The sequence below is a fragment of the Dysidea avara genome, chromosome 13 (assembly GCF_963678975.1).
Source record: "Dysidea avara chromosome 13, odDysAvar1.4, whole genome shotgun sequence".
NCBI classification, from domain to species: Eukaryota; Metazoa; Porifera; class Demospongiae; order Dictyoceratida; family Dysideidae; genus Dysidea; species Dysidea avara.
Window position 1 is genome coordinate 14,752,800 of NC_089284.1, and position 13,187 is coordinate 14,765,986.

The following is a 13,187-nucleotide window of genomic DNA, read 5'->3' on the forward strand; positions in this document are numbered from 1 at the left end:
GAAATTTGGCCGTCAGTAGTGAGGTTAATGGATGGTGTAAATTTCAGATTTGTATCTTTCTTGAACACTAAGTTATGATAACCCTTCCAAGTTCTTAGAATTGGATGTGTGTGAAGACCCCTTTTTGCAAATCCGGTCACATATGAAACAGAATAGCACAGCAGATCTGCTCCTAGAGTGATAAGTAAGCAGTGTATTTCTCTGTAGTTGTACTTATCAATTCACTCTTCAATAAACTACAAACATGGTCTATATGTGATATCATACATCCATTAATACAAAATTATGATACATCAGGAGATTGTGTGATGTATTTCTGATGACTGGGTGGGTACATATTGCATTAATAGATTCATGTTATATAGTTTATGGGGAGTACATTTGCAGGCTTAATTGTTCTTTCATACAACCTTGCATGTCTTGACAGAATTGCAGCAACATTGTGAAGGTCTAGAAGTTATATAGAATTAATTGTGAATAGCTATGCTATCAAATTGACCAGTTCTCTCATGTGCAATCAGTTGAGATTTCACACTTGAACTGATGACTGAAACCAACTCAAATCATGCGGTAATGCTATATGACTAAAAATAAATAATTTAAATGTGGAAACATGATAATCAGATACTCTTTTGAGGCTTTAGTATTTCAGTCACTGACTCACTATAATATACACAATATACAACACCCTGTATATAGCTACAATGTATACACTACATATAATCAAACAGACAATATTGTTATTATTATAGCTGTGAAGTACTATACAATGTATAATTATAATTATACATTGTTTTCCTGTATAGGAGTATACTGTTTTCATAACCTATTGCATTTATCTTTCTTATGTCAACAAGAAGAAGTTTGTTCTGTAACATGTCTAAATAAGGAGTCTTCCAACCATTAGCTAGTTGTATAGCTATACTAGAGGAACACATGTACAGAAGTAGGGAAAATATTGTCTGAAGCTCTTTTCCTTCTATAGTTATGACAAATTAGATTTCCTGCTGTGGCGGTATAAACAATTCAACACGCATATTAATATAGTTTTGTCATGCAATAGCTATATACCCAACAAGGCCTCTTTGTCATCCATTGATGGTATAATGTTTATGCTGAATCCTTGATTATTTGTGACACCAGAGGTAGACAATCCATATTTCCCAAATCAATGCTTCAGTGAAAAAGTGATCAAGTCCTTTCTAAAAACAGAGGTTCCATGAAACTCTCGGAATCCTCCTTCCCTGGACTTGCCCCTGTACATGTGATTAAGGAGTCTTACAACCACTAGGAACAAAGTAGTAGATAGTTTCTAAAGCTTTTCCTACCAGATTATAGATTTCCTGTTCCAGCTGTAGAAATAATTGAATGGTGTCATGAAACTGGGCCTAATCTCAGTATCCTCCTACCCACATTAACAATGAAGTAACTACATTACACATAGTCCTTGATTGTTATGGGACCAGAGGTTGACATTCTGATGATGTAACAAATAATACCTTTTCTAATGTACTTGTGATAGGAAGAGTGTGAAGGCCATACACAGTCATGGTAGTGGAATTACAACAGTAAGAAGACCCTAATCATTTAGCGCATAGCTTGTTTTTATACATATTTGCTTTAGCTGTTAATATGTAACCCTATAAGTACATAACATACACCTATTCTTATGCAAGCAGTAAGATAACCAACATAGCTGTAAAATGATTCCTCATTATATTGTCAATCATTCTGATTTCATGAAAATACGTAGTAAGAAGAAAATATCCTGACCGCCTGGCAGACTCCTGTAAGCGTTCGAGCATTAATCGGATGGCTGCAGGTTCGAGGCTGCCCAGGTCAAGTCATGGATTTTTTCTTCTTTCTCCTACTTTTCAAACATACTTAGTGCAGTTAATATAAACATCTTAGGCCTTTATAAGGCCTTCTGGTATACAGGCTCTGCCTTTACCAGGTACTTTAGTCATCCCTAATCATGTATAGTAAATAACATGCATACACCGATTAATTTTGGTTAAATGGCTGGATTATGTCCATCACAAACTTAACCACTGAACAATGGTTAGTTTGATGTTTACACAGGTTAGTTATCCTTCTTGCTGCATGCATGCTCATAGTGGGATGGGATTCACAACAATATATGGTATACAATAAAATTACATATTGCATACTCTAACATAATACATCATTGCATTATATGATTGCATACAATACTCTTAAGTCATTCTTCTTTCAGTGGGAGATGGTGACAGACTGAATGACAATTCAATGAGGAATCATTTTGAGCAGTGTTGTTTCTACTAATGGAATATGATACAGACCAGCTCACAGATCTACTACTGCATGGTACCCACCAACTATGAAGTGCCAAGTATACCCACTCATCATTACATTTACTAGACTATTGTGAATGGGTTAAGAAAACTAGCTGAACATTAGCTAAGGAGTCTTCCAACTGCAAGGAATACCAGCACCAGCAGTGGACAAAAGTACATACTATAATATGGAAAACATTTTCTGAAGCCCTTTTAGATTTCCTGCTGCAGGAATAATTGTAACACATTTGAATGGTTTTGTCATGGAGACAGCTGTAGGAACTAATCCCAGTAGTTCTCTCTCCCACACTAACAGTGAAGTAACTACAATAGGCTAATACAATTATACATAGCTAGTCCTTGAGACCAGAGGTTGACATTCTGATGATGTAACAAAAAATATCTGTTCTAATGTACTTGTAATAAGAAGAGTATGAAGGTGATAATCATCCACAGAGTGGAATTAGTAATGGCGTACACAATAAATATCATAGTGTGGATATGGCTGAATGGGAAGTGTGTTCATCACTAACTCAAACATTTCTAGTAGTAGAATGTTTTGTTTTGATATAACACCTGTATATGATAGGTTTTATAGCCTATACACTGGTCCCTAGTGGGAACAACAACAACATAATAACTGCATCAGAAAACAGCAAGAGTGTCTCCTAACATCTTGAGGGTATGCATATTGCGTATATTTACATAATATATCATACATAATATTGTACATGATTGCTTACACTAGCTGTTTGTGATTTCTATCTTCTCTTAGTAATTGTTCTTCAGTGGAAAATTGGTTGATGTCATGGTGGATCATTTTTTGACTCACAGACACACACACACAGACAGACACACACACACACACTATACACACAAAGCAAGCAAGCCATTAGCCACATTATGACACCAGTTTTGTGTATCCACATATAAAAGAATTGATATATACTCAGGTTTATTAATTTGTTGTTGAAAATGAAGTTTCAAAGTAGATTAGCTGTTTTTAGACCAAACATTCACAGTGTTACATTAAAGATATTACTATACCTGGGTATGCCCCATGCATTCAGCAATCAGCATATATATATATATATACTTAGACTGCATTACACACTGTTTACTTTTGGTTATAAAATTAATATAACTGGTTTTGGTTGGTATGTATGATCATAGGTAGGACATGCACAACCTCCCTCCCTCTCACTTTCATTGGGAGAAACAAAACATTAGCTGATGGCTCCTCCAACCATTCAGCATATAAAATAAAATCTAGAATTAGATTTTCTGTTGTGGCGGTAGAAACAATTACAACGCAATTGAATAATTTTGTCATTGTGGTATATACCCAACAGGACCTCTATGTCATCTTTGTCATCCTAATAATAAAGAAGCAGCTTAAATGTGAATGTTTAGGCTGAGATAATTCAGTATGCCGGCAGGTAGAATCCCTGATTGTTGTGGCACCAGAGGTAGACAATCCAAATTTCCCAATTTCCCTTGAAATGCTTCAGCAAAAAAGTGATCAAGTCCTTTCTCAAAAGAGAAGTTCCACAGAAATGGATGTGCCTCTGTGAGTCTTGCAACCACTAGCTATATAGAATAAATTAATAATGAATAGTATTGTCATGAAAACCAGGCCTAATTCCAGTATTTTTCTCTTACCCACACTAACAATGAAGTAACTACAGCTACAATTATACATAGTCCTTGATTGTTATGAGACCAGAGGTTGACATTCTGATGATGTAACAAAAAATACCTGTTCTAATGTATTTGTGATAGGAAGAGTGTAAAGATACACAATACACGATATAATATTATGTATATATAACATATACGATATATATCATACTGTTTGTGTGCATGTATATGGCTGAATGGCAAGTGTGTTCATCACTAACTCAAACATTTCTAGTAGTAGAATGTTTTGTTTTGATATAACACCTGTACTTAAAGGTTTTAACTTATACACACTGGTCCCTAGTGGGCACAATAACTGCATGAGAAACAGCAAGAGAGTCTCCTAACATCTTGAGGCACACACGCACACGCACACAAGTAAACAATTGGTCACCATTATATGACATTAGTTTTGTGTATCCACATAATTATACAAGAATTGATCTTAGTTTTAAAATATCACACCTTCTTACAGGTCTCCTTTTCAAAGAGATTATGAGCATGCATATATCTGAAATGGATTTTTCTATTTTCTGTGTAGCTTAGTATGAGACAGAATAGCCAACAGGTCTAGATACTGAAGCAGTAGATGAACAGTGTCAACAGGGCCTCTTTGTCGTCCTTGCCATCCTAATAATAAAGAAGCAGCTTAAATGTAATGTTTAGGCTGAGATAATTCAGTATGTAGGTAGAATCCCTGATTGTTGTGGCACCAGAGGTAGACAATCCAAATTTCCCAAATTTCCCTTGAAATGCTTCAGAAAAAAGTGGTCAAGTATTTTCTCAAAAGATAGATTTCATGGAACTGGTCGTGGCCTTCGATTCCCTGGATCTGCCCCTGTGATTAAGGAGTCTTACAACCACTATAGAATAAATTAGCATTGTCATGAAAACCAGGCCTAATTCCAGTAGTCATCTCAATGAAGCAGCTATATACATTAGGTACAGTTATACATACATACATATGCCTTATGGTACCTGAGGGTGACATTCTTCTCATGATGTAACAAAAAAACACCTGTTTTAATGTATTTGTGATAGGAAGAGTGTGATACACCATCCAAGGGGTGGAATTAGAATGACAAGAAAGTACACATAGCACACACACAATATATACGTTTTTGTTTGATATAAACTTGTAACTGTCTATAGGTTATTAAAGGTTATTGCCTATACACTAGTCACTAGTGGGCACAACAACAGCACAATAACTGTATGAGAGTAAACAGTAAGAGTGTCTTCCAACATCTTGCATATTGTATTGTATATGATTGCATGCATACACCAGCAATTTGTGATTTCTTCTGTTAGTGATTCTTCTTCAGTGGAAGATGAATGAATATCGGTTGGTGTCATGGTGAGTGAACGATTTAATCCTGACAATTTAATGAAGAATCATTTTTGAGGACTCTGTGACACACATATGCACACACGCGCGCACACACACACACACACACATGCACACGTACGCACGTATGCACACACACATGCACGCACACGCACATACACACACACATGCACACGTACGCATGCATGCACACACACACACATGCGCACGCACGCACGCACACGCACACACATGCATACACACACACACACACACACACACACACACACACACACACACACACACACACACACTGTAGTTGACTATACACACATACACATTACATATGCATTGTGCACACAGTGTGACACAAAGCGAGAAAGCAGTTGGCTACCATCATGATTGTGGCACCATTTATGTGCATCCAAATATCTCTTAGTTTTGAAATACCATACCATTAATTCTAACAAGTCTCCTTTTCATAGGGACTACAAGCATGTTTACCAGTTCTAATATCAGTCATATACAATACAGTGTTACTGTAGTAACTGTATGAGAAACATATGCAAGAAGCACACTCAGGCTAGACAGAAAATATTCTCCCAAATCCTTAGTCAACTACCAACAAATCAAATTTCTTGTTGCAGCTGTAGGAACAACACATATGAATGGTTTTGTCACATGTTTCCCAAATGTTACTCCCTCTGTAGTCATTCACATTAATAAAGAAGCAATTGCAATAGCAATGTGCTGATACAACTATACCTTGATTGAAAAGTATGTATGTACGTTCATACGTATGTACGTAGGTGATACATACATAGTCAGGAAGTGGGAGTAGAACTTCGAGAAGATCCTGATCATTTTTGCATATATATACACAATTAAGCTATATCTTATGTTCTTATATACCTACATAGCTATATACATGTATAATAAGTCATAATCTTAGTTTATGTGTATGGTTGAGTGTCATTATAACTCAACCATTGAGTTTTTTTAAAGTTAGCTACTCACTATTGACATACACAAGTTATCACATACATAGCTATGGCTAACTAAAACAAGCACAGATACAGACTGTTGAGTTGTGAATGCATGTAGGTGCAATTACAACATTGATTTCATACAAGTAATACATAATATAATATAGAAACCATAGAAGCCGTACACCACAAAGCCATAATAACACTAGATATTTTTGTATAATAGAGTAAACTGGAGTCACTAGCATTCAAGTGGAGAAATGAGGTATATATTAGCTTTGTTTATAGCTGCAAGCTGTGCGTTAATCAGCTATGCTACAGGATGTGATGCTACTGTTGAAGCAGTTGTGGGACTACCAATCATACTGAAGTTTGATTGTAACTGCAGCAGGTACCACACATATACTAAGGATGGAGAAGCATTCCGACCGGACTATCGTAGGACATTTGCAAGATGTGGAAAGATTTACATCTCCAGAGTTGTAGAATCAGATCAAGCAAAGTACACACTAGTAACAAGACATTGTAAAAAGACTGTCTGCCTTGATATTGGTGAGTGCTACAAAAATTGCATCGGATTTGTTAAGCCCTAATGATATACACACTGCATTATGTATCTATTAATCTCCATATAGGAAACAGTGATGATGGATCTGACCAATCCACAGACATGTGTGTGATGAGAGCAATTAACCAACAAGACCACAAAAAGCTGGTAGCACAAATATTTAACAATGATGATTCAGATAGTGCATCATTAACCGCACGAGCTTCAAGGAATATCAGGAAGCTATGGCATTTTCTATCCAAGGATGGTGCTAAACAAGCTCAAGCTAGGGCATTAGTAGAAAATGTAGTTCGGTTGACATTAGAATGTTTGGGAAATGGTGATTCAATGGACTCAGACAGCATGGGTGTCATGATGGATTTTGCTGGATGTGGGAATGCTACTGATATGTATGACTGTTCAACACCAACAATTAACAAGTACCGTACATTTGACTCAACATGTAACAACCTTAATAATCCTCTCTGGGGTGCTGCCAGTACAGCATTCAGTCGTCTATGCCCAGCACAATACGAAGATAGTGTACAACAACCAGTAGGCTTTAACCAACAAGTCAATGGTAATCCTTTTGGACCAAAGTGGCCAAGCGCTAGGGAAATAAGCCGAAGAATTGTTTTGGATCCTCCACCAAAAGCTGTACTCACTCACATGACGGCTATGTGGGGGCTGTTTGTCACTCATGACTTAACACGTTTTGGTGAATTCATGACTACTGCCTGTGAGCAGACATGTGATTTGGAAGAACTTAGCCCATTCTGCTATCCCATACTGGTTAACCCTCGAGATGAAGTATATGGAGTTTCAGGACCAAATAGAGGACGCTGCCTGCCACTTACAAGGTCTGTGGGAGAATGCATTCAACAAAATGATAATGGAAGCTTTAGCATAGCAAGGCAACAATTAAATCAGGTGACACATTTATTGGATGGATCAGGTATTTATGGTTCTACAAAAGAAGAAGCTGCATCTTTGAGATCTTTTAAGTGTGGTTGTCTAAAGGACAGTGGACGTAGTGATTCAAACAAAGGTAACCCTCCCTTTAGTCCTACACCAAACCCCTTTTCAAACACACCAGAATTTGCATTTGGAGATTTTCGTGCAAACGGTGTTACTGCTGTGATTATATTACATACTATCTTTATACGAGAACATAATCGGCTTGTACGAGAACTGGCTGTCATTAATCCCTGTTGGAATGATGAGAGACTATTCCAAGAAGCTCGTGCAATAGTAGTAGCTCTAGTTCAGATTATTACGTACAATGAATTTTTACCTGCCATTTATGGGAGAAGAATGTTTGACAAGTACATAGGTTCATATTCCGGTTATGATTCCTCAGTCAAACCGACTCTGACTAATGAATTTGCTGTTGCTGCATTTAGATTTGTACATTCTTTACTTTCTGATAAATTTTCTCGTCTTGATAGTGACAACAACCCTTTGCCAATTGGTCCTTTAGGTCTCAGAGAAGCATTTTTCAATACTGATCAATATTTTATCAGTGGTGGAACCGACCCCATACTCCGTGGTTTATTAGATGACAAATCACGAGCTGTTGACGAGTTTGTCACCAGAGTATTTACTACTCAGTTTCTTGCTACAAGTGATGATAGTTTAGGACAAGACGTAGCTTCTCGAGATATCCAACGTGGTCGAGGACATGGAATAGCATCATATCGACATTATGAAAAAATATGCAGGGATAAGTTCAATGTACGTGCACAGTTTGCAAATCCAGCTACCAATAGGATGTTATGGAGCCTCTATGGCCGAACTGGTTACAGAGAAGGTATTGACTTGTGGGTAGGAATGTTGGCTGAACAACAACTCAAGGGTGCTCAGATTGGTCCAACTGTGGCTTGTTTATTGGCAGCAACATTTAAAGACTTAAGAAGTGGTGACAGATTTTGGTGGGAAAATTCAAGTGGTCCACTGAGTGCCTCCCAGCAAAATACTCTGGCACAAGTAACATATGCTAGAGTAATCTGTGATAATGCTGATAACATTACTTCCATCAAACGTAATACATTTATACCGGGTGGGAGAATCTGTTGACTGCAGTAGTTTACCAAGTTTAGACCTTTCACAGTGGAAAGATGATGAATGCATAGGCCAGCCACCATTGGGTTTCTGTAACCAGATGAGCTAACTTATTTATATTCACAGGCATTGCCTGTAGACGCTTTGAGTGCTTTACTTTCTTATCAGATATATATCTACTCAGTATGTATACAAATTTCACTATTTACATGTTTCTGAAATCTTAATGATAATTGTATATAATATGTCTTTAGGCCTATTTTATGGTTTTACCATAGACTTCTGCATGGAAAGTACATTATGTGTCCAGAGGGTATATACTATTATTATGGTTTTACCTTATTTCTCAAAATTATTGCCTGCAATTCTTCTCAAGAAATGGCTGTGATGATGCTCAGTGTGATTTCATGGTTGCAATGTAGGTTTAGTTATCTTTTTAAATTTTTTTTTTATTTATTAAGGCTTTACTATCCTTTGTTATGCTATGCTATTATGTGTTTGAGGGGAGCTAGATTACATCAGGGCTGTCCACTTTCACTAGGAGCACTTGACCTTGCACTAGCTGACAATCAGGTTGCTCCAGGTAGCTAAATCGATTCCAGTATTTTAAAAATATCTTAGTGGGGGAAATGATAATAATGGATGTGTGTTACTAATATTTACTAGCATTAAAATCACTGCAGCCATTTGGCTGCCACCTTTAATTTCACAACTTTTTTGACCCAGGCCTTTTAAGGCCACACCCTTTTTTCACAGCTTGGCTGTTTTGTGTGAATTACTTATTACATAGTGAAAAGTGGCTAAACCTCATAAATACTTACTGACTTTGTCACAAAATCACCCAAAATTGCTTCTCCAGTATTCCTAAGCATGTTAAGGGCCTCTAAAAATAATTACCTTTGCTTGAATGTATTGTGACTATTTTGAAAAGTGTAAAATCTTAAGGCGTAGAATTGTGAAATTTAAAACTGTGAAACAATGTTATGGGATGGCTTTTACCCATGCTATACATTCTGATCAGAGTTTAACCAAAATTCCTGGAGCACTGCTTCCACTGTGTCAATAAGGTTTGACCATTGTATGGTGCTGTTCTACTTTGGAGTTGGAAACCAGTTGACAACTTCCAGTAGCTTTCTTGTGGGTCCCTAGTGGGATAGTGATAAAAACATTTATATAGATCTACCCATGGATAAAAGCAATACCAGCATAATAGGCACAATTTTGTGCATTGAGAGCAAAGTTGAAACATTGCTTTTTTACATGATGCAGATAGGGACAGTATAACAAAGCAGGTTAGCACAGTAAAAATTCAGATTTATAGCTACTTGTGAAGGAAAGACTGGTGAAACATCAAAATAATTATTCTAATAGAATAGTCACTACATGTTGAAAATCCTTATAATTATTATAATGTTACAGATGTGTTTGATAACCTAGTAGTCAAGATACAATTTTCTAAACGTATATTTTGAGCAAAACAAAGAAAATCTTGAAGCATTACTTAAAAATAGGCTCAGGCCTACTGTAAATCCACAGCTGAGTCAAAATCATGAAACTAAATTGCTAATGCAAAAAATTCCAAACCCAGCACAACTTAGTCCTACAGAAAAATTTTACCACAGACTAGTTATGTTGTTAGGCTATGCTAGATACTCTAGCCTGTCAGCAGATAGGTAGTAGAGCTATATACTTAAGCAATAACTTCACTATACAGTGCATTGCATGTTTTGTGGTCCTCTCTGACCAACATACAGTTTCAGGGAGCCTACTTTGGATAGCACGGCATAAAGAATTCCATGTGTAAAGCTCCTGTCAGTCATATCTACTCCTACAGCTTTAAAAGTTTGACCCTGCATTGATGATCATTGAAAAGCAAAGAGAAAGAGGAAAACTGTGCACATTTAAATTCAAAAGGAAACTTATAGTAAGTGGAATCCAAAGAATGTATGATAATGTCATGACCTGCATACCTGCAATGAGAAATTCTGGGTATGGTGTTGGCAGAAAGTTCCATGATCATGCACCTAGTATCATTGGGGGTCCAAAGAGCATAGGTTTGTAATTGGGGCACTGACCTCAGTAATAGTAAATTTAGAATGTAACGCTGCTTTATTGCTTAAAGCAAACCAGCACATGATGTGTATAGTTGTTTTTGTTTCATGGTTGATATTCTTGGATTCTCTAGGCAGAACAGATAAGACCTTCTTGATTAACCTTATTCTAGGTCTGAAGGTAAGGATAGCCACTGCATTTAGTGGAATAGCTGCCACACTTTCTAACTGGATGTGTTGCTGACCAGTTGTTAGCCATTGGAGATCATAACTGACAACGACAACACTACTGATGTTGTCCAGCTATGCCCGGGTACGGTGTATTTTTGTGTGTAACAGTGATGAGCTGATGCCTAGAATATAGTCTAGATCACTACTAATATCTGCCACAATCCTCACTATTTTTGTGTAGTGGCGTTCACTACTTTTGTAGTGACCTTCACTACGTAGTAGTGACCCCTCACTATGTAGTAATGAACGCCGCTTCACTACAAAATTAGTAGTGAACTTCGCTACACAAAAATAGTGAGTATTGTGGCAGACATTAGTAGCGATCTTTACTACATTTAGTAGTGACCTTCACCAGTTTGTTTTTACTGTCTAAAGGTGGCAGTACATTCCATAAACGTGGTAGATGTTTAAAATAAAAGTGGCGAGAGTAGCTGTATTATGTACAGTTATGAACTATAGCTTGGAATGAGATGATAATAAAATTTAAAATGTTCTATACTTGATGAATAAATTCTACTGTATGCCTATCAATTAATGAGTAAGTTTTTCAATTTTTAATTTGTCTTCCTTAGATGTTATATAGTAAAGCAGCTGGGGCATCAGTCCTGCATGCATGGAGTTCTGAAACAATGTGCTCCTATCACTTATGGGCATCAATTCATATTCCCTTCCACACCTATAGCTAGCTAGTTCCCACACACAATTCAGGACCTATAAGACAGACATCAAGAACTATCTCTGCTTTGAAAGATTAACTATATATTGACAGAGTATACCATGTATGCGCATTTATGTTGCATATATTATACTGTGTGTTTGTGTTGTACATATACTTGTGTACTTATCATTGTTTTTGTAATTGTTCTTCCCTCGTGTTCTTTGTTGTGCACTGTCATTAAAAGTATACGTATAACTACTTCTGAGTTGGTGAAGCAGCTATGTGGTAACTGAAAATCACGTACTATATAGCTAGCTATATAATCACCTTGTTTATAGTGGCCATCAGGCCATCACCTCTAGTGGGTTCTATACATACTTATTAAGGCCACTGCTCATTGTTGAGACCAGTTTTACTCCCATGGGCTAGTACTGATATAGCTGCTAGCTGGCGGGACATAAGAAATTTGTTGCCCGTATATTTAGGCTACAAGGTTAATTTGCAAGCAACTCCATTACTTGGATACATTTCATAGGGAAATAATTTATGCATTCGAATTCGTCACGGGATATAGCGGTTAGTTTAGTTTGCCTCATTGTCAAAAATGTAGGCTAGCTATTGGCTATCAAGCTTTTTGCAACATTGAAATTTAAACTGTGAAATTTAAAAGCACAAATACCATAGATATCATATACCCATGGGTAGTATTCTTGTGGTACTGCACACAATGGCGTATTTAAGGGATACATTGCTTTTAGGTCTAAAGGGAAGATTTTACGCTATGCTCCCCTTTTACTCTAAAGGGAAGATTTTATGCCACTCTTTGTTTTATGTACTTAATGGGAAAATTTTACACCAAACAAATGGCATAAAACCCAATGCAAGCAATCAATGAGAAGATTTTACGCCAAACCCCACACATTGCACAACATAAGAATACTACCACTAACTGACATAGTTTCTATGGAAACAATGAAAAGCTGTGTACTGGGTAACCATGGTAACAAGAATAAATATTCTGACAGGTGGCTGAGATGTTCATTTCTTCAAACTTTTACCCTGTGGCCTGGGTCAAAAGCTGCTGCAAAGAAATTTTTCATCCAGGTCTCTTACTAAGACCAGACACTTATTTGAACCCTGTCACAAGCTATTCAAGACAATACAGTATGTACATTAGTGTATCCTACAAACAATTTTACAAATGCAGCCTCATTGTTGCCTTACAATGACCAGTATCCATGGCAACAAGTACAACCTGACATCTGTATCAGGAAAATTTACTTCATGGGCACAGCTTAATTAAATTTACTTTTTGTCCAGTGGACCAAGCA

The 13,187-nt window shown here is 36.9% G+C and overlaps 1 protein-coding gene across 1 annotated transcript; it reads left to right on the plus strand.

Moving 5' to 3' along the window:
• Positions 1–6,565: 6,565 nt before the first annotated feature.
• On the plus strand, positions 6,566–9,163 carry LOC136242634 (lactoperoxidase-like). The gene is made up of 2 exons (XM_066034080.1): positions 6,566–6,860; positions 6,944–9,163. The coding sequence occupies exons 1-2, from the start codon at positions 6,569–6,571 to the stop codon at positions 8,929–8,931; spliced, it is 2,280 nt and encodes a 759-aa protein (XP_065890152.1). The 5' UTR covers positions 6,566–6,568; the 3' UTR covers positions 8,932–9,163.
• Positions 9,164–13,187: the final 4,024 nt, after the last annotated feature.